The sequence below is a fragment of the Danio aesculapii genome, chromosome 12 (genome assembly GCF_903798145.1).
Source record: "Danio aesculapii chromosome 12, fDanAes4.1, whole genome shotgun sequence".
NCBI lineage: Eukaryota > Metazoa > Chordata > Actinopteri > Cypriniformes > Danionidae > Danio > Danio aesculapii.
In genome coordinates, this window is record NC_079446.1 from 14,523,956 (window position 1) to 14,551,473 (window position 27,518).

Below are 27,518 nucleotides of genomic sequence, written 5' to 3' on the forward strand. Positions count from 1 at the left end.
AATGTTTGATATTATTACAATACATAGAAAACAAAACATTCTTATACATTAAATATCACATTGCAAATCAATATAATATACATATAAATATGTAAAAGAGGCTTTGTTTTTTCAAAATATAATTGATTCTTTTTTAATTTTCATTTGTTTCATTTGGGAATGAAACTTGAAATACATGTTTCTGACGCGATTTTACATTGAGTAAGGACATCATGAACTAGTCTTGTTCCCTTTTGCACCTTCTACAGCTTGACGCAGACACATTTAGAGTTGCTTAAGCTGGTGTTCCCTGTTTCTGCTGACTTAGAACAGCTGAGCTACATGTAATAGTTCATACCACCATCAGAACACAGAGCTGTGCTATATGTCATTGATCATTTTTAACTCCCACCTCTTAAACCTGATCAATTTACATTTATAAACACCACTGTGACTTGAGTATTATAATGAATGGAGGCTTGGGATCAGGGAAACTTCAAGGATAGTTGGAATAGTGGTAATGTACACATTTGTGACATTGGGCTTTATCTAAAAATAACCCAAGATTCACTTTACAGCCTCATTCGTCTTTGGCTATGTATTGCAGAATATAATATATGTATAGTTAGTATACTCCTTAAAGGGATAGTTCATCCAAAATAATTAATTGTGGCATCATTTACTCACCCTCTGCTTGGTCCAAACCTGCTTGAGTTTCTTTTGTCTGATGAACACAAAAGAAGATATTTTGAAAATATATTTTGTATAATATTTAGATTTTTTTGTAGTTTTTTTCTACTAAGAATGGTAATGGCTACCAGTTTCCAACATTTTTCCAAATATCTTTTTTTGTTCAGAAAGAAAGAAAGAGAAACCCTCTTAAAGGGATAGTTCACCCAAAAAAATGAAAATTCTGTCATGATTTACACACCCTTTACTGTTTTAAACCTGTTTGGCTTTCTTTTTTCTGTTGAACACTAGAGAAGATTTTTTATTATGAAATGTTTCAGGTGTACTTTTGTCCCATTCATTCTGCAAACAAGTCTTAAGATGGGCAACAATACAGGGTCTTCATTGTCGCATTTTGCACTTTAAAATGCACCACACATTTTCAATTGGAGACAGGTCGGGACTGCAGGCAGGCCAGTCAAGTACCTGTATCCTATTGCTCCTAATATCCTATTGACATTTCCCATTGGCCTGATGGTCAATTGTGATTTTGGCCTGCCCCACAACCCCCGATCACCACAAAATACTTTTCCAGTACTGTACTTTTTCTGATTTGGGGGTGTTTTTAGTGTTTAATAGAATACAGAAGGTCATAAAGGTTTGGTACCACTTGAGGCTAAGTAAATAATGAGTTATTTTTCATTTTTGGGCGAATTATACCTTTAAGACTTGCAACTATACATTGAAAAAAGAAGCATTTCAAATAGTATGCTACATTAATTCTTTAAATGTAAAATTATTTATTATTTAATTTTAATTAAATTTTGTTTAGGAACTGAATCTATTTTTAAAACTAAAAATTTAAAGTTGGCATGAGTGTATCATAAAGATACAGTAATTTGTTATGCAGAAACTGATTGTGAAAAACTGAGTACAAACAGTTCCTTTGTATAATTAGCACTTCTTGTATGTATTGCCTCTTCTTGTTTAATCGCCTCCATAATCGTAAGTCACTTTAGGCGACAGCGTAACTGATACAGGAATGATTTAATATCGATGTTGTATCACAAATCTAAGATGTCATTTAAGGTTTACAGTTTTTCCTGATGTTTATATTTATTTCTTTAGTGTGATATTTATTTATTTTTTTAGTGTGTTTGAACACCTTTTGCCAGTTGCCGCAGTTGTTCACACATGCCCTCCACCACAGGCCATATTACAAGTTTCATGTTTATGCAAGAGACAAGAATTCAAAGCACATGTTGATGTCTGGGTGGGTGAAAGTAATCTGTTTAACCATGCTTAGCCTTTACCTGCCATAAAATACTTTCAACTATATTAAATAGATCAACATGGCAGGTTACTGCATTTATGCTCTCAATGTTTACTATTAAAATTATCTGTCAAATCCATCATTATCCGTCAATAAAATTATTAAGTCATACTTGATACCTTTACTGTAAAAGTGACAGAATGCTTAAAATGTAACCTTTGCTCCTTATTATACATTCATTCATTCATCCATTAATTCATTAATTCATTCATTCATGCTTTTTTATCAGGGGTCGCCACAACGAAATGAACTATTATGTTTTATGCAGTGAATGCCCTTCCAGCCACAACCCAGTACTGGAAAACACCCATAGACTCTCACATTCACACTATACCACTCCAATTCACCTATACCGCATGTCATTGGACTGTGGGGGAAACCAGAGCACACGGAGGAAACGCACGCCAACACAGGGAGAACATGCAAACTTCACACAGAAATGCCAACTGGCCCAGGGGGGATTCAAACCAGCGACCTTCTTGCTATGAGGTGACAGTGCTAACCACTGAGCCACCGTGCTGCCTTCCCCTCATTAATTTAAATATAATATGCTATATGATATGCAATATTCATATAACTTTAATTACTATTTTTCCATTTAAATTTAAATGTTTATACTTATTGTGTTTATATTGTCCTCTAAATGTTATGAAGATTAACCCTTGAATTGATTGATTGATCCATACCTCCAAAAGATTCTCCGCATTATCATATTTTGTCATATTCAGGTTTTCTCAATTTACTACGCCCTTTGCAAATATCAGCTCTTGGAGAGAACATATAGTACAAATTTGATAACAACAAAAACATAACAGATATGAATTGATACAAAAATATGATGGATAAGCAGCCAGTCAGAGTCTTTCATCATACCTCTTTGACATCATTACTTTTTTGACATACAGCCTGAAATCAAATCACATTCCAGATACCTTTTTTAGTCTTTGAAATGTTTTTGTAGCCCTCTCCTAACCTGTGCCTTTCTACAACTTTATCCCGAGGTCTTTTGAAAGCAGGGTGCAATGTGAATGAAGGTATAGATTTTGACCACCTGTTTCGAATGTTATCATTTGATTGAATGGGTGTTATTAGTGGTTATTAGCTGATAGATATGGGCCAGTAAGGGTAGTCATCCATCCACATGGTTAATCAGACTAATAGAATTCCAGATTCAGATCTGTTATTACATTACTGTGATGGTTGGGTTCAGGGTTGGAGTAGGGGTAGAGTAGACTTTAATCAAATACAATTAATGGGAAATTTAATTCATTCATTTTCTTTTCGACTTAGTCCCTTTATTAATCGGGGGTCGCCACAGCAGAATGAACCGTCAACTTATCCAGCATATATTTTAAACAGCGGCTGCCCTTTCAGCAGCAACCCATCACTGGGAAACACCACACTCATCCACACACATACACTATGGACAATTTTAGCTTACCCATTCACGTATACCACATGTCTTTGGACTTGTGGGGGAAACCGGAGCACCCAGAGGAAAACATGCAAACTCCACACAGAAATGCCAACTGACCCAGCTGAGTCTCGAACCAGCAACTTTCTTGCCGTGAGGCGACAGCGCTGCCCACTGTGCCACTGTGTCGCCTGGGAAATGTAATAAATAATATAAATAATTATCATAGTTAATCAGCTATACTAATAGAAAAGACTCCAGATCAAGATCTTATTTTACATTACTGTGACTGGTTGGGTTTAGGGTTGGTGTAGGGGTAGACGTTAATCAAATACAATTAATGGGAAATTTAATAAATAATATAAATAATTCTGATGGTTAATCAGCTATACTAATAGAGAAGACTCCAGATCTGTTTTTACATTACTGTGGCGGTTGGGTTTAGGGTAGGGGTAGACGTTAATCACATACAATTACTGGGACATTTAAAAAATAATATTAATGATTGTTGTTAACTTCTGGCCACAGCCGTATGTGATCTATAGCCGATTAACCATGTGGATGGATGATACCAGTAGGCGCAGAAGGCCTCTGCTGGCCCATATCTATCAGCTGATAACACCCATTTAATTGAGTGATAACATTCGAATCGGCTGTTTTGACAAGGAATGATGATTTTCTATAGGCACTGTAGATAAGACCAACAAGTGTAGTAGCAATAACAAATATGCTGCAATGCTTCAAAAGAAGAACTAAACAATTAGTCTAAGAAGGTAATCATAACCAAAAATGTCTTTGATTTTTTACTACAGTAAATGTTATTTTATATTTGATGTTTTCTATGTGTTTTTATATTTAAAGTGCTCTGTTGTTTTTGCCCAATGGGTGTCAAAACCACAAGTCATGTCTTATTTTATCTGACTTCACCTGTTGTGCTTCACGGGTCAAGTTGACATGACCTAGTCTTCACCCTGACCTAACTTAGGTGCAGGAAACATCTTGTAAGAGGCAGGCTATTTACCCAGTGCACACATTTGTTTGACCTTTACTAATCAGCATAAACATCTGGTGCTGACACAGGGAGATATAAGTTCTCCTGCCTACTGTACATAACTCATGAAATTCTGTCTGTCCTCTCTCGTACTCTTGCTCTCTAACTTTTCAGCACATGCTGCCAAGGCCTTGGCTTTTATTTTATATAAGCTTATTAAACTCAGATCTCAGAGTATAATTCAATACTTTCTTGGTCTGATTTGTTAGTTCTACTTTTGAACCATTGCAGCAAATCTGTTATTGATGTTGCACTTATTGATTATTAAATTGTGTTCAAATAAAATTATCATAATTTGACATTTTAAAGACTCTAATTGTATCTTATCCCATTAATTTCTTCTATAAACCTACTACCTTAATCTTGTTATCAACATTGACCTCTACAGTGTTAGGGTTAGTGTTGAGTTGCTTCACTACCATTCACAAATTCTGTCAAGGGGCCTAAAAGGGATAGTAAAAGGCGTATTATATGTGCACTTAAGAATGTTTCATCGTACAGTATGTGCACTTGAAATGTCACAAAAAGAAGTAGATAATCCTGGTATTTTCTGAGTTTTTTACACTGGCAAACTACACATTAAAAAAATGAACCCACAAGTAAGAAACTGGAGACCACATGTCCAGACAACAAACACAAGCTGACAATTAGCCATGAGCCACTGTCTGGCTGTCACTGAGCACCTGCTAAGCTAATTTTTAACTGTCTTTAGACTCACGCTCTCAGCAGTTTACCTAATTAAGGGTGTTGAGAATTTTGACTCTGTAAAGCTGCATTAAAGCAATCTGCATTGCATAAATGTCCACAGAGTGATAAAGGTGACTTGACTTTACTATTGATATGTACAGTACTCATATAGAATTGATACAAGTATACTATATTCCCGTACAAAAACAGTACAACAGCAGTATATAGAAGTATAACTGCAGTAAAATTAAGTAAAGTTGCAAAATTGCAATACAATGAAGTATAAACACAGTTCAAATAGAGTACAATAAAGTTCAACAGCAGTATAAGTTGCAGTAAACTGGAGTAAAAACAAGTAAACTCTGTCTTTACTGCACTTGTGCTGCTGTAGTCAAATATGCCAATGCTGTGGTAAGAACTGTACTGCACTTGTGTTCCAAGGGGTTTGTTCTTCAACATCTTCCAAGAATATTTTGTGCTTTTTTCAGGGATGTTTTTTGGGTTCAAGTAATTTTCTAATTAGAATTTTAAGAGTTTATTTGCAAAACCAAATAATAACAAATAACTGCAGTGAACTGAACAGTACAAAAGAAATAGCCTATATACAAGGATAACTGTGGCAAATTTCAATGCCACTGCACAATTACAGTATAATGAGGTATAAACACAGTTCAACTACAATACAATAAAGTTCAACAGCAGTAAAATCTGCAGTCTGATGTTAAATTAAATAAACTGAGAGGGCAATATAGTGATATGTTATATAATGTATTGCACTTAGGTACATAAGTATTAAAAGTGCACTTTAGTTTTATTATGTATTGCAGTATTGTAGATGTATTTCTGTAGTTAGTTACACTTCTGAAAGGTGCAATACAATATATTGTGGTAGTACTTCAGCAAAACAACTAAATTACTGAAACCTCATTTGGAAACCATTGTCCACTGAGCAGGAAAAGTAGTAGCTGTACTGCAGTTGTATTGTAGAAGTACTTCAGTTGTATTGCAATAGTGGTATGGCAGTTGTACTGTAGTAGTACTTGAGTTGTATTGCAGTAGCAGTACTGCATTATAGCAGTTGTAGTACTTCAGTACCCTTGCAGTAGTTGCACTGCATTATAATAGTGGTGGCACTTCAGTACTATTGCAAGTAGTTGTACTGCAGTTGTACTGTAGTAGTAATTCAGTTGAATTGCAGTAGATGCACTGCAGTTGGTTGTATTGTAGTACTTCAGTTGGATTGCAGTAGATGTACTGCAGTTGGTTGTATTGTAGTACTTCAGTTATTATGCAATTTCAGTAATAATGCAATATACTTTAATAATGCAGTTTTTTCGTGTCCAAAAAATTCCAGCATACTTTTTAAAAAACTGCAATAATTTTTTGTAAGGGTTGTCAAAAGTTTTGGGGCAACTCTCCAAATCACTGAATTCTAATCACTTCCCTGGCCACAGGTGTATAAATATAAGCACCTAGGCATGCAGACTGCTTCTACAAACTTTTGTGAAAGAAAGGGTTAGCTGTCTAAGGAGCTCAGTGAATTCAAATTAAGTAAAACAATAGGCTGCCAACTGTTTATTCAACTTTCCTCATCACTAAATATTGCTTATTATATTACTTACTATTACTGATATCTGGAGAATCAGACCTCTAAACTTTGTGTGGCCTTCAGGTTATCTCAAGCATAGAGAGCTTCATAGAATAGGGTTTCCATCAGCAAGTGCAATGCAAAATGTCAGACACAGCGGTGTAAAGTAGGCTTCCACTAGAATCTAGAGATGTTTTCTCGGGAGTGCATTGTGTCTGAGATTGGATGTCATTCTCTGGTCTTTTAAAATTTCGCTTCCATTGGATTCAATTAAATCAGGGCTGCCCTAGTTCAGTCCTGGAGGGCCGGTGTCTTGCAGTATTTACATCTGACATGCTTCAACACATCTTGCAGGTAGTTTGTAGAAGTAATCAGCTTTTGCAAATCATCAAAGAATAGTATTATTTATTACCCATCTTTCTTCAAATGCTACCTGTCAGATCCATCTATTAGGTTAAAAACTCATAACAGAGTAACTAACTGCCAACATTGCGGTTAACCCACATACCAGTGGCATATATTTATATATTGAATAAACTAAATTGGCCGTAGTGTGTGTATGTGTGTGTGTGTGAATGAGTGTGTATGGGTCGCAGATGAAAGGGCATCCACTGCATAAAACATATGCTGGAATAGTCGGTGGTTCATTCTGCTGTGGCGATCCCTGATATATAAGGCACTAAGCCGAAGGACAATAAATGAATAAATGAAGTTTACCAAGGCCTCTGTCCATTCTATATATTTTAACTCTAGTCTGTTTTTGGTCTTGGTGATGTGTTGGTCAATGTCTCAACCAGTCATGGTCTTGGTCTTAATACATTCTGACCTCAACAGTGTCTTGGTCTCAATAGTCTCCAGTCTTGGCAGTGTTTTGTGCTAAGCTCCCCAGTGTTTAAGTGAGCTCCTGGTATATTACAGCTTCTGACATCCACTACATTCTATTCATTCTGGACAATTGATTATTTCTAAAACAACAAAATGAATTCTAGATGGTAGATCCTTCTCAACTGGTGCCTAAACTATGGAACAGTTATTGTAGCACACTCTGTCAGTTTAAATCTAGACTAAAGACACATCTCCTTCCACAAGCATTCACATAAAACACAAATTTAAAATCCAAGTCCTGCAATGGTCTCAAACTCAATTCCTGGAGGGCCGCAGCTCTGCATAGTTTAGCCCCATTCAGCTCCAACTCACACCTGCTTAATAGTTTCTAGTAGTCTTGAACACCTTGATTAGTTGGATCAGCTGCGTTTGATTAGATTTGGAGCAAAACTGTGCAGAGCTGCGACCCTCCAGGAATTGAGTTTGAGAACTATGCTCTAAAGGATTGTTAGGCATCATTAATAAGGGCAACTGGAACTGAAAACACCAAAAAGACACTGTAATTTGAAAGGCATCCATGCACAGTCTGTCTGTTTCTCATTGTCAGGAGGTTCACATAATAGTGGATCTGACCTGTATTCAGAGAAGATGGTTGTTGTGGTCATCATGATTCAAGAGCATAAGAGGGATTCCTGCATAGACCCTAGTGACAGATCTCTGCATTGATCCTATTGGCAGGTCTGAACATTCACTCGGTGACCTACTTGGCCCTGTACCTTTTCAATGACAGATTGTTCTCTAGCACTCTGATGTCCAGACTGGAGCTCAACCTTTTATGTTTGGCCGGAGGAGAACTGGATGCGCTGGCATAGCCTGTTTTCTTCCCAGGTGTGTTTTCCATTTCCATCAATTGGTAGAGTTTTGGTTCCTTGTTACTGTCACTCTGGCTTGCCTAATTGGGGCTGGCAGAGCTGTAGCTGCTCTTTATTGTGTCATCCTTCAATAGTGGCATTCATATTAGTCTGAACTGAATCAGTTTTAATTGACTTTTAAAAGAACTACACTAGAATTATACCACTACCTTCCTACTTGCCTAGCATTCAGGAATGTTCCACAATCTGCAATAGTTATGGCTTTTTGCTCTCTTTTGTTCATCTATTTTAAGCTGATTTTGTACAATATACAGTGAAAAAAGCACTATAATAATAAAGTTTAATTGAATTAATTTATTCTTGGACTAGCCCAAGAGTGTCAAACCCAGTTCCTGGAGGGCCGTAGCCCTGTAGACTTTAGTTCCAACCCTGATTCAACACACTTACCTGTAGGTTTCAAAAGAGCCTGAAGGACCAACATAATATGATCAGGTGTGTTTAATAAGGGTTAGAGCTAAAACTTAACACTTGTGGTCTAGTCAGTCTTGACCTCCACACTGTCCCCTTCTGAAAAGGCCAATTCTCTAGAAAGCACAATGCTTGCTAAATTAAGGAGCTAAAGAATTGAATCAAGATCTGAAAAGGATAACAGGAAAGGATGATGTTCTTGTTCATGCCACAGCAATGTGTGGATATCAGAGGAAGCTCTCTTATTTAAGTCACCAATGTAACCACACTCCTCTAATTCTTGAACCAAATTTACCTTCCAGCACTCCTCAAACTCCCCCTTCCCATCAGCGGCCATTTGGCCTTTCACTCAATGTAACTCTCTCACCTTCTCCACTCTCCTTATTCCACTGACCATGCATGTTCCAAAAACAGATCAACTTTTGATTTCAGTGCTACCCCCTACGTACGCTACCCACTTTTTGCCCATCAAGTTACCCCCCCCCACATCCTCAAGTCTGAGACGCAAAAGACGTTTGACCCCTAGACTATAACTCAGTACTGCAGAGCCAAACGCAACTGACTGGAATTTTGGGGTGTGGCAATGGGCGACTTTCACCAATAGGGCAGCTGGAAGCAGTATAAAACGCTGCACATGTGTCAATTTATTTGCTCTTTCTGTCAGTCCATCACTCCTGCAAGGAGGGGGTCCAAGTAACGGGGGGCAGATTTTATTAGTACAGACAGCAATCATAAAAAGGAACGGACAGACCTGTTTAACTAAGCTTTTGCCACTCCTGAAGATCCTTCACCCCTGACAGGATGGAGGACGCACACACCAAGGCGCCGGCTGACTGTCTGGCCTACTTCTCAGTCAATGAGACTACCGGTCTTAGCCCTGATCAGTTCAAGAAGAACTTGGCTAAATACGGCTACAATGGTGAGATCTTGAAGACGCATGCGGGTTTAATAGAGAAGCAACTACTAACTCTGAATGATGAAAACATCTTTTTAGGAAGGCACTGAGATAGTGCTATTGAATTGCACTATTACATGTGAAACTGTATATCAAATGCAAAGGTTTTATACATTCTTGGCTTTGGGATGAACATATAATGGATGGTTTATGATAATCTGAAATAATCAGATGCTTCAGAGGCATTTCAAGTGACACTGATTGAAGTGAAGTTGTGTGAAGCATAGAAGCTGGGATTGAAAATAGACTTTGGCAAACAGGGTGACAAAAAAAAAGCCTTGCTTGGATATCTGAGAAGTCTTGTTATATTAGCAGTACATCAGACAGATGGGGGAGGTGGATTCTTATGAATCCTAAGATCGGCCTGGGAGATTAGATATGTTACTGGCATTACCAGGACCATTTGTACAGAGAGCATGTGCAAGCTCCTGTTCAATTCAAATATAATGTTTCTTAAAGTATAAAAATATCACTTGTTAGAATGCATGTTTCACATTACTTTTCAGGGTTGTATTTTAACTTTCATATTAATTTATGAAATTAATTTACAATCCTAATTTATATTCGTTATTTAAACATTTATGTAATATATTTGCATTGAAATATATTTGACTACTTGCATAAATACTGAAGCAACTGTTGAATGTTAGCATTGCTTTCAAACTTTTCATATTTTACTGTTAAAATATGCTCATTCGACATTCAAAATGAAGTACAAAAACATTTGCACAGTTGTTCTCGTGTGAGATACTGTTAATACTTTTTGTAAGTTCTTAAAATGCCTCAACTGGTTTCATATTAAATCGATCAGAAATGAATAGCTCAGTGAAGAATTGTTCATGTATTGTTGTGCTTTCTGGTTAGATTTGAACTTACTTTTTTTTCTCTTTCTTCCTTCTCTGCCTATTCTCTCAGAGCTGCCCGCTGAGGAGGGTATGTATCATGCTAATTAAGAAAAAACATTTTAAAAATTTATCAAATCATATATGACTTAATAATTTTTTATAAGACAATCTCAAAATCCTTCAAGGATTTAACTATGTTCCCATTGCTTTTAGGTAAGTCCATCTGGGAGCTGATCATTGAGCAGTTTGAAGATCTGTTGGTCAGAATTTTGCTGCTTGCCGCCTGCATCTCTTTCGTAAGTTACTAAAAAGTGATTCAAAACACAAAGAAGCATCTATGTATCTCTAAGGTGATTTACATTTGCAACAAAACGTTATGACCATAAGTTAGTGCCTAAATGTTCTTAAGACATACATGAAATAGTCATTATAAAATGACTGAACATGGCTCATATATTTAGTTGACTGTAAGTCGACACCTCAACATAATGGTGGTTGTCATAGTGATGTACATACACAATAATCAGCCACTTTGATTTTGTGATTTAATCAGATCTGTCAGCATATGGTTACAGTGTCACATACTTTTAAACATAGCCTTTTAAACTTCAGTGGTGTGTCACATAAACAGCTGTTGTAACAGAATGTAGGTTGCCATATCATACTTAACACTGTAACATACACCACTGCCATCTATGGCGTTATGCAACAAGGCACACATGCTAATTTGCCATTTATTTTAGCATCATAGTTCTGTTCAAAATTGTAGTACTGTAAGAAGTACAGCACCTTCATTATGAAATGATGGCAGCTGGCAATGTTGCATCAAATAGTTCCCCATGGAGTTGATCAATCTTAATTCATTGACTTAGCCTATCATGCAGGTGGTGTTATTTATCCCAGATTTCTAAGTGGGAAAGATACTGTAAGATGGATGTTTGGGGGTTCAGAGGGTATCAGGAAGTTAGGAAGTGAACATGGGGGATATTAATGTCCAACCCCACCACACTATATCGCAACCAGCTGTTCCAATGGCCTTAGAAGGAAAATACTGGGGAGCTCAGAAGACGTGTGAGAGGGAGATGGGGGTTATTTTAAGAAGGAGTCAAGTTGAAGACAGAAACTCTATCCTTTGAAAAGGTCAAGAGAGATGCATGAGACAAATCAAAGCGAGAGTAGATAGAACAGCGGGTCTGTTGTGCAACAATATTGTGAAATAATGTGTGGATGGGATTTAACGTATGGATACACTGTGCAAGTATGAAAATGAAGCAACCAGTTCAATGGCATCCGACTGTAAAAATAGCGTTTCTCTTTTCTTAGGTTTATCAAAACAATCTAAACCTGCCTCTGATCAATCAAGTATTTTTTAAACAGATAAACATGTATGTTCGAGAATATTTGCTACATTTTGACCCCAGATTAATTTCTTCCCATAAAAAAAGATTCTAATTTACATAGTAGTGTTGAAAAATATTTTATTTGAGTATATTTCCTGCATGATATAAAAATATATAAATTATCATACCCACATAGCAAAATATCTCTGGCCCAGCTCTGGCCCACACAATCAGCTTTTGCCTGGCCCACATGCCGCAGTGAATAACGGTACATGACTGGACCAAATCTGGCTTCCAGACAAGAGCCAAACACGAACCATATCTGGGCCAAGTCTCAGCCAAGTTAATGACCCATAAGTGAGCCTGAACTGGGCCAGATATGTTGGTGTGTCACTACTGCAATGAAATTGATAAGCCCATATATCATTGCACTTTAGGCATGCTATGGGCATGCTTTTTCTAAAAGCAACCTAATTGGTAGAATTTTTTTTCCTTTATTTAAAAATAATAAAAATATATTTTAAATGTGGGTCAAGATAGACCAAACTTACATGGCCCACATATTAATTGTTAACATCTGGGCCAAATACTACATTTTACATCTGGCCCAAGTATTGTGCGCCGCTTTAAAGACGATGCCACCTCTTCCAAACCAGGGCCATGTTTGGTCCACATGCTGTATGCCAGTGCTGGATGAATGCCTGCTGTGCCAGATTTATGCCAAATCTGGGCCAGAATTCTTTGCTACCTAGGTAGCAATAACTACATATATTTAATTTTGATGTATCTATTTAATGTCATTGTTCTTTTGGGAAATTAGCCGGGGATTACTTTACAGGTGCACAGTGCATTAATCCATCCATAACTCAAGCACAGATAATGGTGTGTTAATGAATGAAGAACTAAGCCATTCATTACTAAATGAAAACGACTTAAGATTAAGCAAATTAAAAGATTAAATGATGAATTAATTGGTTATTAAATGTGATTATGCATTAATTCTTTATCAATATTATTTTAACAAATTGTCAAATGTTGTAACATGAAAGTAAATTTAAAAAAAATATGTATTTAAAATGGCTTTAAATGTTATCTTTTTGTGTTCTGTAGGTTCTGGCCTGGTTTGAGGAGGGTGAAGAGACCGTCACTGCCTTTGTTGAGCCTTTTGTCATCTTGCTCATTCTCATCGCCAACGCTGTTGTTGGTGTGTGGCAGGTAATGCAAAAACGCACACCATTACCTAATCACAGAAACAAACGTCACACTTTATTTTGATGGTCCGTTTGTTGAATTTAAGTTACATTGCATCTACATGCCAATTAATTCTCATTAGACTATAAGTAGACTGTTAGGTTTGGGTTGGGGTTAGGATTAGTGTTAGTGTAAGTTAACATGTTTCTTATTGTCAGTTAAATGTCTGTTGGAAGGAGCAGTATTAACAGATTTTAAGCGGACAGTCTTCTAATACTCAAATGGACGATCAAAATAAAGTGTTATCGAGACAGATACATGCAGATGATTGACAAATTTCTGTCTGTCACACAGGAGCGTAATGCAGAGAGCGCCATCGAGGCTCTGAAGGAGTATGAACCTGAGATGGGTAAGGTGTACCGCTCTGACAGGAAGAGCGTCCAGAGGATCAAGGCCAGGGAGATCGTGCCTGGTGACATTGTGGAGGTGTCTGGTAAGACTCCTTTATGTCCTTCAGTCTTTGATTTAAAAAGGCATTCTTATTATATTTTGAATGAAAGTATAATTAGCACAGTTCTCACATTTTCTGTATGCATGTATACTGCATTCCCTTAAAATTCACTTTCTGAAATTATTTATTACACCAAATCAACTTGAAATGATTACATTTAGTGCTATAGCTGATGTAGATTAACACACATTGTTTTTCTTTACGACAACAAGATAATCCTGTGAAAAGTGGTAGTGGAGTGGCAGTCTTTCCCTGTTGCCATTAGTTTGATGGCTCTATCCACAATATTCTAAACTATACCCCGCTTAATGTTAGTTTGCTACTAGGGAATAATGCAAAAAAAAAAAAGAAATCTCCGTCTTCAACTCAATATTCTATCTCAGTTGGAAGTACATCAACATACTGAAATAAGTTTCAACAGCTTCCAGTTCATGAGGATGGCAGCACATACTTATTATAATATAGTTCACCAAAAAGATTTTGATGTTGTTGTCATTAATAATTTGCCACTGTTGTAGAGACAGCATACACTAAGAACTATTCCATTTAGTCATATATTAATCACTAGATTTGACTTTTGATTGGGCATATATTTGATGTATTAATAGTTACCAATTATCAGTATTTTGCCATAATGAAAACTCTCTCTTTTATCTTCCTTAGTTGGTGACAAAGTTCCTGCTGACATCAGGATTACTGCTATCCGTTCTACCACCCTTCGTGTTGACCAGTCCATTCTGACTGGTTAGTACTTTTAACACTTTTGAATTTTGAATAATATACAGTCACACTTTATTTTGATAGTTCGTTTGTTGAATTTAAGTTACATTGCATTTACATGCCAACTAATTCTCATTAGATTATAAGTAGACTGTTAGGTTGGGGTTGGGGTTGGGGTTAGAGTTAGTGTGAGTTGACATGTTCTTGCAAAGTGTTCTTATAGTCAGTTAAATGTCTGTTGAAGGAGTAGTATCAACAGATATTAAGCAGACAGCCCACCAATACTCAAATGTACCATCAAAATAAAGTGTTACCTAATATACTATAGCACTTCGGGCCAGGCGGTGAGTTTCTGAGGCAGCATAGGTGATAAACTTTTGTGGTACAAGTGGTTTATTTTTAATATGAATTAAAAATGAATTTATAAAGAAGCTTTACATGTCTGTAATTACACTGAGATGATTATAATCTTCTCTCAGGGCCACCAAAGCTCTGCAGTAGACTTGTGTTTGATTGGTTATAACTCTTTGCACAGGTGAGTCTGTCAGTGTGATCAAGCACACCGAGCCTGTCCCCGACCCTAGAGCCGTGAACCAGGACAAAAAGAACATGCTTTTCTCTGTGAGTTTTTGTACATTTATTCTTCCAACTACAGTACACTGTTATACTGCACCATAACAAGATTATGAATTGAAGTTTCTCACATCATAGCCCTATCCCAATGTTCAAAATGAACACCATGATATTACTCAGCAAGATATGCTTTTGTATTGTAACTACAGCTGCTGGAATATCTTGCCAATTCCATGCATGTTCAATAAAAAAGGTCAAGAGAGAGTTTTCTTCAAAATGTCAAAAATATTAGTAATTTATTGGATACAAATGAATAATTTGTTTCACAGAATTCTGGTATCCCCAATGCAATGCAAGAATTACATTCAGGAGGTGCGCAACAATTTTCATTTCCTGACTCCAGCTTTTATACGCAGCTGATATTAACAGGTGGAGTTTAGTGGAATTCGTCACTTGTCAATCAGTCTCCAGTCCTCCATTAGCCGCACCCATGCATTTGTCCTCTTTTTCTATTAATTCTCTGCACAACGTTAAAAGCTTAAGAATTTTCAACTGCAATTATTCTGTGTTCAGTTTCAACCCATCTCTGCTCACAGGAAGTTTAGCTGCAGAGCTCAAGTTAATTTTAGACAGTCAGGCCTTTGCATTTCTGTCAGCTTCATCTACTTCTACACACTCAAGGGAAGAAGTTTGGTTAATATCACCTTAAGCAATAAAAATACAATTGTTCAATGAAAAAAAAAGAGACACAAATAATAAAAAATATATTCCTTTTCCCCAACACAACTCTAACCATAACAACATTATCATTAACTGCCCCCAAAATCCAACATGATCTCATGGCAATTCGTAACTTTATGATTTAGTGGCTAATTCGTATGAATTCATACGATTTCGTTCGTACAATTGATGGTTGAGTTTAGGGGTGGGGCTTTAAAATCGTACATATTCATAAGGTATAAATTAGCAACTAAACTGACAAAACTAAAATAGTTACGTTTTCTCATGAGATCAGGTGACAAAATCTATACTAAAGATTGGTAGGACTGTTGTTCAAACTCTAAATCCATAATAATATCTTACTGTGTGAAAGCAATATTGTTCCATGTGCAAGATGAAAGAATTGCTACTAATAAATAACAAATTTGTACTTCCACCTACAGGGCACAAATATTGCTGCTGGCAAGGCTATTGGAGTTGCTGTCGCTACTGGTGTGGCCACTGAGATCGGTAAGATCCGTGACCAGATGGCCGCCACAGAGCAGGAGAAGACCCCTCTGCAGCAGAAACTGGATGAGTTCGGTGAGCAGCTCTCCAAGGTTATCTCTCTCATCTGTGTCGCTGTCTGGATGATCAACATTGGTCACTTCAATGATCCCGTTCATGGTGGATCCTGGATCCGTGGCGCTGTCTACTACTTTAAGATCGCCGTCGCTCTGGCTGTGGCTGCTATCCCTGAGGGTGAGCTTAAACCATGCCACATTTACCTTGAAAATAATCTTTCCTCGATGTTTAATATGTAGCACAAAACATTTTAAAGCTTATGTTTACAACTGCGCTAAAAGGTTTACCTTAATTCTACAATTCACATAATAGATTGCAAATATATTTAAATCTTGTGATAATATAAATGTTATCAACAGACATTAATCATTCCATAAACTTGACAGGTTTGCCCGCTGTCATCACTACCTGCCTGGCTCTTGGTACCAGACGCATGGCCAAGAAAAATGCCATTGTCCGTTCCCTGCCCTCTGTGGAGACCCTGGGCTGTACCTCTGTTATCTGCTCCGACAAGACTGGCACCTTGACCACCAACCAGATGTGTGTGACCAAAGTAGGTGGTGCATGTGTTTACATCCACTAGGACAAAAATATGCTATTTCTTATCCCACTATAATGGAATCTTAAAGATGTGTTATAATTTTAATGTCGAACAACCAACTCTTCTACTGGGACAGTGTCTAGTCCTGCTCCTGGAGGGCCACTTTCTAGCAAAACTTAGCTCAGGCCCTAAATAAACATTCCCACAGATGTTCCTACTTATTCAAGTCACTTTTGTCAGCACAAGGTGGTGTTGTACATACTTTGGATACATTACAAGATACAGCAGGGTTTGTTAACTCTATAGATAACCAGTACCTAAAGATAATCAGTATCAGTACCTAACGCTATAGATAACCAGTACCTAAGGATTCACATGAATTGTGTTGTGTTACTGACAACCCCCATTATTTCCCACTCATAATAACTTTGTGGTGGCCTTTATATGCATTTAACTCATGAATACGATTTATCCGACATGTCTTTAATGCACCATTAGAGCAAAAATCTGCAGGATACCGGTTCACCAGAATTTATTTATCAACTAAAATTGAGAAGTTACCTACTTTCAGTTAGAAAGGGTAATAATTGTGTTTGGAAAACTTTTTCTAAAGTACATATTTTTGCTAGATGAGGCAAGTGGTGTAGGAATTTCCTCTTTAAACATGGATACTGTACTCTCATGTATGCTTTTATGCTGAAACTCGCAGACTAAGATGAAATTCTGTATCGATACAGATGTTCGTTATTGACAGAATTGATGGTGATCACGTTGAACTTGATAGTTTTGATATCTCTGGCTCCAAGTACACACCTGAGGGTGAGGTGTAAGTACACAATTAAGTTTCCTTTAAAATGCTTCTTTTAATTATCAGGCTATCAGCATGTTCAGGTCATAAATGAAATCTGTCATATCATTCCTTCAGCACAAAGTTGGGTGCCAAAGTTGACTGCAGTCAATATGACGGTTTAGTTGAGTTGGCCACCATCTGTGCCCTGTGCAACGATTCCTCTCTTGACTACAATGAGGTGAAAGATTTTCATTCAAACTTAATTATTTTGCTTTATATCCATATTTGTCTGAAAAAATATTTATCATATTTTTCCTCTGCTACAGTCCAAGAAGATCTATGAGAAGGTCGGTGAGGCCACTGAAACTGCTTTGTGCTGCTTGGTTGAGAAGATGAATGTTTTCAAGTCCAATGTCGGCAACCTGTCCAAGGTGGAGAGAGCAAATGCCTGCTGCTCTGTAAGTAGAGTTTTAAACCTTTCTAAACATCAGCAATGTAGCTTGGTGCTTATATCTCTGTAACTATTTCCATCTTTGCTTTAATTTTTTGCAGGTTGTGAAGCAGCTTATGAAGAAGAACTTTACTCTGGAGTTCTCCCGTGACAGGAAATCCATGTCCGTGTATTGCACCCCTGTCAAGGGTGATGCAGGCAGCAAAATGTTTGTAAAGGTATGCTTTTCATTTTATCATCATAAAGATATCTGAATTCCATGATTTATGAATATAGACCATTTTGAGGGATGTAAACAAAAACAATGGTCCCAGATTATTTCCTGTTTTACATTTTTAATTTCTATAGCTTCCGAGAATCCAGAAAGAGATACATATTGATAGATAATGTTATAATAGCTTTTTTAACATTAAGTTATAATTGAATTGCCTCTTGCTACAGTTATGAAATAGTTTGATAACAAGCAGGAAATGTTCATGTGCCAATGAAATAATCTATAGTACATTTTTACAAAATTTTGATGGTGAAGTTCCTTAATAATAAAAGCATTTCTTCACTTTTCATTTCGCTTACATAGGGTGCTCCAGAGGGTGTGATTGACAGGTGTGCCTATGTACGGGTTGGTTCAACTCGCGTGCCCCTGACTGGTGTTGTAAAGGATAAGATTATGGGTGTCATCAAGGAGTGGGGTACAGGCCGTGACACTCTGCGTTGCCTGGCACTGGCCACCCGTGACTCTCCCCTGAAGGTCGAGGAAATGAACCTTGAAGATTCTACTAAGTTCGCTGACTACGAGGTGAACATTAATATTAAAATCATGGACTAGCTAGTTGCTCAAAAAGTCTTGCTTACATAATTTTTTAAAAATAATTGATTGCCGTGTTATCAGAGTTGGCTTTGTGACAATGCTTATGGTTGGATATGTTATTATATTATTAGATTTTACTATTTAATTACAGAGTATTTAATTATTATGATTAGATCTGCCTACAGTTTGAGGATTTTAAATTATTTGATTTAGATACTAAATCAATCAAGATACTAGCTGCATCCAAAATCGCATACTTCCATACTATATAGTATACTAAAAACAGTATGCGAGCTGAGTTGTGTGTCCGAATTTATAGAATTCAAAAAACAGTATATGAGAAGTATCCAGATGACTTACTACTTCTGGCAAGATTCTGAAGTGCGCATCCGATGCATGCTATGCTATTCCATGATGCACCATGAAAGAATTCATGAATGGGAGTACAGCGACGCAACTGACGTGGGTAGGTCACATGATCATGACAAAATGGCAGATGTAGTATGTCCGAGTTCCATTCATACTACTCACATTCATACTGTATAGAGCATACTTTTATAATAAATTTAAATTCAAATGCTGTACCTACTGAGTAGTAGGTGATTTCGGATGCAGCCGTTGTCTCAAGCTTGTGTTAAAACCTTAAATCAGTTAAATAATTGCAAAACCCACAGACAGATCTAAAAGGTTCATCAATGGTTTATGATTTAAAAACATTGTCTTACTTCTTCCATGTCTCTATCAGACTGACTTGACCTTCGTTGGCTGTGTCGGTATGCTGGATCCCCCCCGTAAGGAGGTTACTGGCTCTATTGAACTCTGCAGAGCTGCTGGCATCCGTGTTATCATGATCACTGGTATGCTTTTTACATATCCTTCGATGAGTAATTTCTTTAATCTTTTGTTCCATTTGTCTACCAAATTTCTAAAGAATTTTTAACCTCCAGGTGACAACAAGGGTACAGCTGTTGCCATTTGCCGTCGTATTGGCATCTTTGCTGAGGATGAGGATGTGACTGGCAAGGCTTACACTGGCCGTGAGTTTGATGACCTGCCCCGTTCTGACCAGAGCGAGGCTGTCTGTAGAGCCTGCTGCTTTGCCCGTGTTGAGCCCTCCCACAAGTCTAAGATTGTTGAGTTCCTTCAGGGTTACGATGAGATTACTGCTATGGTGAGATACACAAACAATCACACTTTAAACTTTAAGCCATATGACATGAAAACCTGTCTGTTTAAGTACATGCTTTCCTTCCCTTCCTCTAGACTGGTGATGGTGTCAATGATGCCCCTGCCTTGAAAAAGGCAGAAATTGGCATTGCCATGGGCTCTGGCACTGCCGTTGCCAAGTCAGCCTCTGAGATGGTCCTGGCCGATGACAACTTTTCTTCTATTGTGGCTGCTGTTGAGGAAGGCAGAGCTATTTACAACAACATGAAGCAGTTCATTCGTTACCTGATTTCTTCCAACATTGGAGAGGTCGTCTGGTAAAAATCCACAGCTTGTTTGAGAATCACTGATCTAAACTTGTCTATTTAATCATTGTTCTCACACATCTTTGAACTTATTTATCATTCTAATTTATGCTTGTTTATTTGTCATGTCTGTTGCCCTCTGATAGTATTTTCCTGACTGCTGCTCTTGGTCTGCCTGAGGCTCTGATCCCAGTCCAACTGCTGTGGGTGAACTTGGTGACTGACGGTCTGCCCGCCACTGCCCTGGGCTTCAACCCCCCTGATCTTGAGATCATGGGCAAACCTCCCCGCTCCCCCAAAGAGCCCTTGATTTCTGGCTGGTTGTTCTTCAGATACCTGACCATTGGTGGTAGGTGTACTTAATATTTCTGTGGAATATATCTTTAGTCACATTCTCTGCGGAGGTTCTAATAAACTGATCGCCCTCAGGATATGTGGGTGCTGCCACTGTGGCTGCTGCCGCCTACTGGTTCATCTATGATGAGGAGGGTCCTCAGGTCACCTACTACCAGCTGGTGAGAAATATCTTCATCAATTTATGAGTTTAAGCTAAGTCCCTTTAAGGCAAGTCATTTCACTTGGCGGCCATCTTTGAAATGCCTCTCAGGCAGTATGCTCGGGCATTCTGTCTGAATGGGAAAACATCAAATTCTCTAAAACCGCTTGACAAGCTTACGATTACATCATATATTTGGAAATACCAATAAAATTAAACAACAATTGTCTCATAAGTTTTATTTCTAAATGTTTGAATCAAACAAAATCAGCATATTTTCAAGTTGCCTGAGCTATTGGGCATATGCACTTGAAAAGAACGAGATCACAACACCAATTGTTGACTTGGAGCCACCGTTCTAAACATTATTATCCTCTGGGTAATGATCGTCTGATTGCTCTGCTCTTCTGAAGTAATTCACAACTTGGTCTTGATGGCGAATCTCCTCCAGAAATGACAGTGACTCTTTGTTTACAATTTTGTGGGCGTTTGAGTAGTTGCTGTCATGTGATGTGCGTTTGACAGGACGGATTGTACCTTGCGTTTGTTTCATAGAGATTACAAAACCAAAAAACTTTTGTTTTCAAGTGCACTTGGTTCATTTTAAAGCACATATTTCAAGCTATATTTGGACATATTTCTTATGTCTGTGAAGCAAGTATTCATCGTAAAAACACACGTTTGCTTTGCCCCTGGCGAAAAATCAGTCTACAGTGATCGAGGATTAGCTACTGTACTAGTAGGCGGGGCTTCATTCATTCATGCCATATTGACCATTACACTTTTTCTCATTCAAAACTATACGAGTGACATGTCTTGTGTATTCTACAATCTTTGGTTTAAATGAACCTGGGAAGTTCATTTGTTATACATGTTCACGGCTTAAATTTATCTTCCTTCTGTAGTCTCACTTCATGCAGTGCCATGAGGAGAATGAGGACTTCACTGGCATTGAATGTGAGGTGTTTGAAGCTGCTCCTCCCATGACCATGGCTCTGTCTGTCCTGGTCACAATTGAGATGTGCAACGCCCTCAACAGGTTACACCTTATATCTACAGTACACCTTATATTTTAAAACATTTTGTCTTACATTTAGTCAAAAACTAAACCCTGCAACTAAATACCCATTATCCAAAGTGAGCTACCTTGTTGATCTAACTTGTTAAAGGTGCCATATAGTATAATGAAAATCTGAATCTAACTAGGTATAGCTGAATAATAAGGGTTCAGTATATGTAAGTGACATATCGTGAACCTCATTTAATATTGCCTCATTTCATTTCTGACACTTTTAGTGCTGAATTAGGATTATGACGATGTACCAATTTCAATTTCCTTTTGTATGAATCTCTTCACAAAACAAGTCACAGTGCATTGACATTTCTGTGGCAAATACATGCATTGTAGTGCTCGAATTTGACCAAAACTGGGCCGCTTATTTCTGATGTTTTTTAAAAAACCTTAAAGTCACCATAGAATCAAAAATGATATTTCTTTTTTATGCAATATGCATTATATATTATAAATTATTTTTCCACATATTTGTCTTTAAGGTCTCCAAAATGCACCAGCAAAATAAATTGAAAATGCAGTGACAGTGCATCCGGAAAGTATTCATAGCGCTTCACTTTTTCCACATTTTTTTATGTTACAGCCTTATTCCAAAATGGATTAAATTCTTTTATTTTCTCTCAATTCTACACACAATAGCCCATAATAACAATGTGAAAAAAGTTTTTTATAAATGGTTGCAAATTTATTAAAAATAACCCTAAAAACTCACATGTGACAAAGCAATTGTCTTTAGACCTCCGAGACAGGATTGTCTCGAGACACAAGGCTGGGGAAGGCTACAGACAAACTTCTGCTGCTCTGAAAGTTCCAATGAGCACAGTGGCCTCCATCATCTGTAAGTGGAAGATGTTTGGAACCACCAGGACTCTTCCTAGAGCTGGCCAGCCATCTAAGCGGAGTGATCGGGGGAGAAGGACCTTAGTCAGGGAGGTAATCAATTACCCGATGGTCACTCTGTCTGAGCTCCAGCGTTCTTCTGTGAGAGGAGAACCTTACAGAAGGGAAAACCTTATCAGCAATCCACCAATCAGGTCTGTATGGTTGAGTGGCCACTCCCTGCCTGGAATTTGCCAAAAGGCATCTGAAGGACTCTCAGACCATAAGAAACTAAATTCTCTGTTCTGATGAGACTTAAATTAAACTCTTTGGATTGAATGCCAGGCGTTACGTTTGGAGAAAACCAGGCAGGCTTATCACCAGCCTAATACCATGCCTACAGTGAAGCATGGTGGTGGCAGCATCGTGCTGTGGGGATGTTTTATTAGCAGCAAAATCTGCTTCATAGTGCTCTTGACCTCAGGCTGGGGCGACGGTTCATCTTCCAGCAGGACAATGACCCAAAGCACACCGCCAAAATATCAATGGAGTGGCTTCACAACAACTCAATTAATGCCCTTGAGTGGTCCAGCCAGAGCCCAGACCTAAATCCTATTGAACATATCTAAAGAGGTCTGAAAATGGCTGTACATCGTCGCTTCCCATCCAACCTAATAGAACTTGAGAGGAATTTACAAAAATTCCCAAAGACAGTTGTGCCAAGCTTGTGGCATCATATTCAAAAAGACTTGAGGCTGTAATTGCTGCCAAAGGTGTATCAACAAAGGATTGAGCAAAGGCTGTAAATACTTATGTACATGTGATTTTTCAGGGTTTTTATTTTTAAGAAATTTGCAACAATTTCAAAAACAAAATTCACATTGTTGTTATGGGGTATTGTGCGTAGAATTTTGAGAAACTAAATGAATTGAATCCATTTTGAAATAAGGCTGTAACAAAATTTTTTTGAAAAAGTAAAGCGCTATGAATACTTTCCAGATGCACTGTAGATTCTTAACATTCATCTCAATGTTATACATTTGACATTTGCTACGAATGTATTTAGTCCATTTACTGAAAAAAAATCAAACCATTTTGGAGGAACTTGTTAATTCCAGGTGTAAATAAGGTTTGTGAAGACATACAGACTCATTGTATCCTGAAATTGATGGTTCCCTCTCTGTGTTTCTGTCTTTCTACTTAGCTTGTCTGAGAATCAGTCTCTTGTGCGCATGCCTCCATGGAGCAATGGCTGGCTGCTGTCTGCCATGACCCTCTCCATGTCCCTCCACTTTATGATCATCTATGTGGACCCCATGCCTGTACGTCTCTCACCTTTACATCACCCTGTCCTTTACAACGGATTATATCTCTAAACTGACCATAACTTTTCTTCTTTTACAGATGATTTTCAGGTTGACTCACTTGAACACAGAGCAGTGGTTTGTAGTACTGAAACTTTCTTTCCCTGTTATCCTCATTGATGAGGTGTTGAAGTTCCTTGCCCGCAACTATGTGGATGGTAAGTCATCTAACATAGGTAAATACGCATGTTTACATGAATTTAAGGTAATTTAATACCTATTCAATATTCAAACTTATACTATTTATGCTTTGTTCTATGAATGAAACTTAATGTATTTTATATATAATGTTTTTATTTTCACTGTATATTAATTGCACTTCTTTTCCTCATACAACTTGTTTCAACTAAAAAGCGTGTGTTTAATCCTACATGATTCTTTTACCCCTTCTCTTATCTTTCTCACTTATTTAATTGATTTCCCACTAACCAACTATATTCATTTCTAGTCTAAACAGTCCTCACCTCCCAGATTTCAAGTAACAGAAGCAAGGTATACAACATCCCACCTGTCTTTATACATGTCTACATGTTTCCATCCTTTTGCATGCTTAGCAATTGGATTGATGTTGCTTTGTGGTCTTAAACCGGTCTGTATTTTAGCTATGCATGGAGTACTTATGAAAATTATACTTAATTATACTTCTCAATTACAAGAGCTTTATCAAGTTTAAAGTTTGCACTAACCTTTGATTACTGTCAGTCTAAAGGACTAATTTCTACTTCTGTTATGACAACTATAAGAGATTTAGTATGGTAACAAATTTGAATATGGTAGAAATGTTGAGGTGTTTGATGTTGGCAGAATATAGAGTATAGTTTAGTATAATATATAGAATAGTATATTATAGTATAGAGTACACTACCTGACAAAAGTCTTGTCACCTATCCAAGTTTTAAGAACAGCAAATAATAGCTTGACTTCTAGTTAATCATTTGGTATCAGAAGTGGCTTATATGAAGGGCAAAGGCCTCTAGATTTTACCAAAATAAAATATGATCATGATTTTAATTATTTATTTAGGACAGTAAGGTCCAACCATGCTTAAAACAAAAGTCTTGTCACTTAACAGAAATTATGTACAGCATAGAATATAGTCATGGTGCAGTAGGCGACTGCATACATACATCTCTGCAATGACTCAAATAACTAATAAAGTCATCTGGAATGGCAAAGAAAGCATTCTTGCAGGACTCCCAGAGTTCATCAAGATACTTTGGATTCATCTTCAATGCCTCCTCCATCTTACCATCCTGGAGCACCTTGACCTTCTCTGCTTTCAGGAACTTTGATGTGAAGGCTGAAGTATGAGAAGGAGTGCTATCCTGTTAATGAATTTGCTCTCTCCTGTGGTTTGTAATGTAATGGGCAGCCCAAATGTCTTTATACTTGAAGCTGTTGATGTTGCCGTCCACTCTGCAGATCTCTTGCATGCCCCCATACTGAATGTAACCATGATTTTTCCTTCACCAAACTTGGCTGATTTCTGTGAGAATCTTGGGTCCATGCGGATTCCAATAGGTATTCTGCAGTATTTGTAATGATTGGGATGCAGTTCAACAGATGATTCTTCAGAAAACTCTGCCACTTTTCTTCACCAACTAGAAGTCAAGTTATTATTTGTTGCTCTTACAACTGAGATTGACAACAAGATTTCGTCAGGTAGTATATAGTACATAGAATATAGTTTGATATAAAGCATAGCAGAAATATGCTGCTGCTTTTATTATTGGTGCAGAGCAAGTACAGAGACTTGCTACTGTCAGTCTAATCACATGTATGCTGTCTGAGAAAATAATACACTGCTGCTGATGAAAAAAACCTGACAAAATCTGCAGAAATTTGACGTATGATGCTGACACAATTTATCATACGTTAATATATGTACTGTTAATACATATTGTAGTGTGGGTTTGCCGCATTGGTTAATATTTGATCAGAGTTGATATTCTTTGTATTGAATCTGCTCTTTTTGTGATTTTCAGCTATAGCGTGAAATGTAAAGACAAAGATGGTGAAAAACAGAAGAAGAGAACAGCAAGAGAAAAAAAATTGAGGAACAATGGGGAAAACAGAATTTACATCCGCTGAGACAGAAGCTCTCATGAGCCCATCCACAGAATGGAGAGCACAACATCACTGGGAAATATTTAAAGAAAAAAACACAAAAAGTTTAGGGACAGAGATTAGTATTTAGGTAAGCCCTTCCAAATTAGTGTTCGAATGAGGAGTTGTTTTATTCCTGAAATGACTAAGTGTATTAAACATTTTTTGTTAAAATTGTATACTTTTTACTGTCTTTTATTTCACGACATTTACGTAACCATACATGAACATGATTATATTATTATTTCCATTGAATAACTCATTAAATATCTATCCATGAATATGCAATTTTTGTTGATTAAGATAAATAAGTTGATAGGATTAATAAGGATTTGTGAAAAGGGGTACTATTTGTTTGCAAAATGATATAGATTTTTAACCCAGATTTTATGAATGAAAAATGCTCCTGTTTATACACAAAAACTCTGTTTAAAACAAATCTGGATGAAGTAAAGGTGTTTAAAAAAAACTAAAAATTAAAAAAATTAATGCAGGCTCGTATGGGTTCGGATGGTTAGAAAGACCACTCCTCACTGACAAAGGTCCAGAATTTGTCCCATACATGAGCTCATTTGAGCCCATACATAAGTCATTATTTTGATTGCTATATCATCATAATTTGTAAAAGAAAAAAACCTTGACTGCGTTTAGCAGGAGAGATATGCCCACCGTGTCTTATCAACATTGTTGAAGTAGTCAGAGTGCAGAGTGTATGTGTGAGCCCAGTGCAGGAGTGCATTAAAGCAGTGCAGTTAAACACCAGCATATTGCTCTATTCTTAACCATGACACACGTTCAGTTTTAGTCCACACAGTGGCAAAATCTGAACTATTTTGAAACTCGACCACCACACATGTGTAGGAACAGCTGATGGTGGCCATAGCAACGGCAAATGGCAGTGAATCACAAGTTCAAAAATGCACTTAAATCCCTAAAGAAAGTGGCACGGGTTCAATTTTCCCACGCAACAAATGGGCGGGGTTTGGGTTCTGTATCGACATCACACCAACACAGCTAAAGACTCGTTACAGTGGCGATTCATTTAAACCAGTATAAGTTGACTCTTTTATAGATGAATCAATAGTTTTAAACATGGTGCCCTTTCAGATTTTAGCCTTAGCTGGATATTTCACTTCACTTAGAGCTGAGCTACACACTGCAGGTGTAACCAGGACTCAAATTAAAATTAGTAGGATAAAGAAAAAAGTTTATAACATGTCTATGATGTAATAAACATATGTCAATATGTCATACATGAAAGAAAAAAAGACAGACACTGAAAATGAGAGAGAAA

The 27,518-nt window shown here is 37.3% G+C and overlaps 1 protein-coding gene across 3 annotated transcripts; it reads left to right on the forward strand.

The window, feature by feature from the left end:
- Positions 1-9,522: 9,522 nt before the first annotated feature.
- atp2a1l (ATPase sarcoplasmic/endoplasmic reticulum Ca2+ transporting 1, like) lies at positions 9,523-26,403 on the forward strand. 3 transcript variants are annotated; one of them, XM_056469056.1, is made up of 24 exons: positions 9,523-9,805; positions 10,757-10,774; positions 10,900-10,982; positions 13,137-13,241; positions 13,572-13,710; positions 14,392-14,472; positions 14,984-15,069; positions 16,185-16,482; positions 16,692-16,858; positions 17,584-17,672; positions 17,772-17,874; positions 17,963-18,094; positions 18,189-18,305; positions 18,665-18,883; positions 19,641-19,752; positions 19,843-20,066; positions 20,159-20,379; positions 20,514-20,716; positions 20,797-20,882; positions 21,769-21,902; positions 23,959-24,076; positions 24,159-24,276; positions 24,567-24,610; positions 26,110-26,403. In XM_056469056.1, exons 1-23 carry the CDS (start codon positions 9,688-9,690, stop codon positions 24,569-24,571), a joined length of 2,976 nt encoding a protein of 991 aa, XP_056325031.1. In that variant the 5' UTR covers positions 9,523-9,687; the 3' UTR covers positions 24,572-24,610; positions 26,110-26,403. The 3 variants fall into 3 exon arrangements, with proteins under 3 accessions (XP_056325031.1, XP_056325029.1, XP_056325030.1); XM_056469055.1 differs by having other exon boundaries at positions 9,524-9,805; positions 26,104-26,403; XM_056469054.1 differs by lacking the exon at positions 24,567-24,610 and having other exon boundaries at positions 26,104-26,403.
- Positions 26,404-27,518: the final 1,115 nt, after the last annotated feature.

Excerpts from the sequence above, each read along its gene's own strand:
- atp2a1l (XM_056469054.1), top strand. The coding sequence starts at position 9,688 with ATGGAGGACGCACACACCAAGGCGCCGGCTGACTGTCTGGCCTACTTC. Across the intron at positions 16,483-16,691 it reads TGTGGCTGCTATCCCTGAGG|GTTTGCCCGCTGTCATCACT; the intron begins GTGAGCTTAAAC and ends TAAACTTGACAG. Across the intron at positions 21,903-23,958 it reads ATGTGCAACGCCCTCAACAG|CTTGTCTGAGAATCAGTCTC; the intron begins GTTACACCTTAT and ends CTTTCTACTTAG.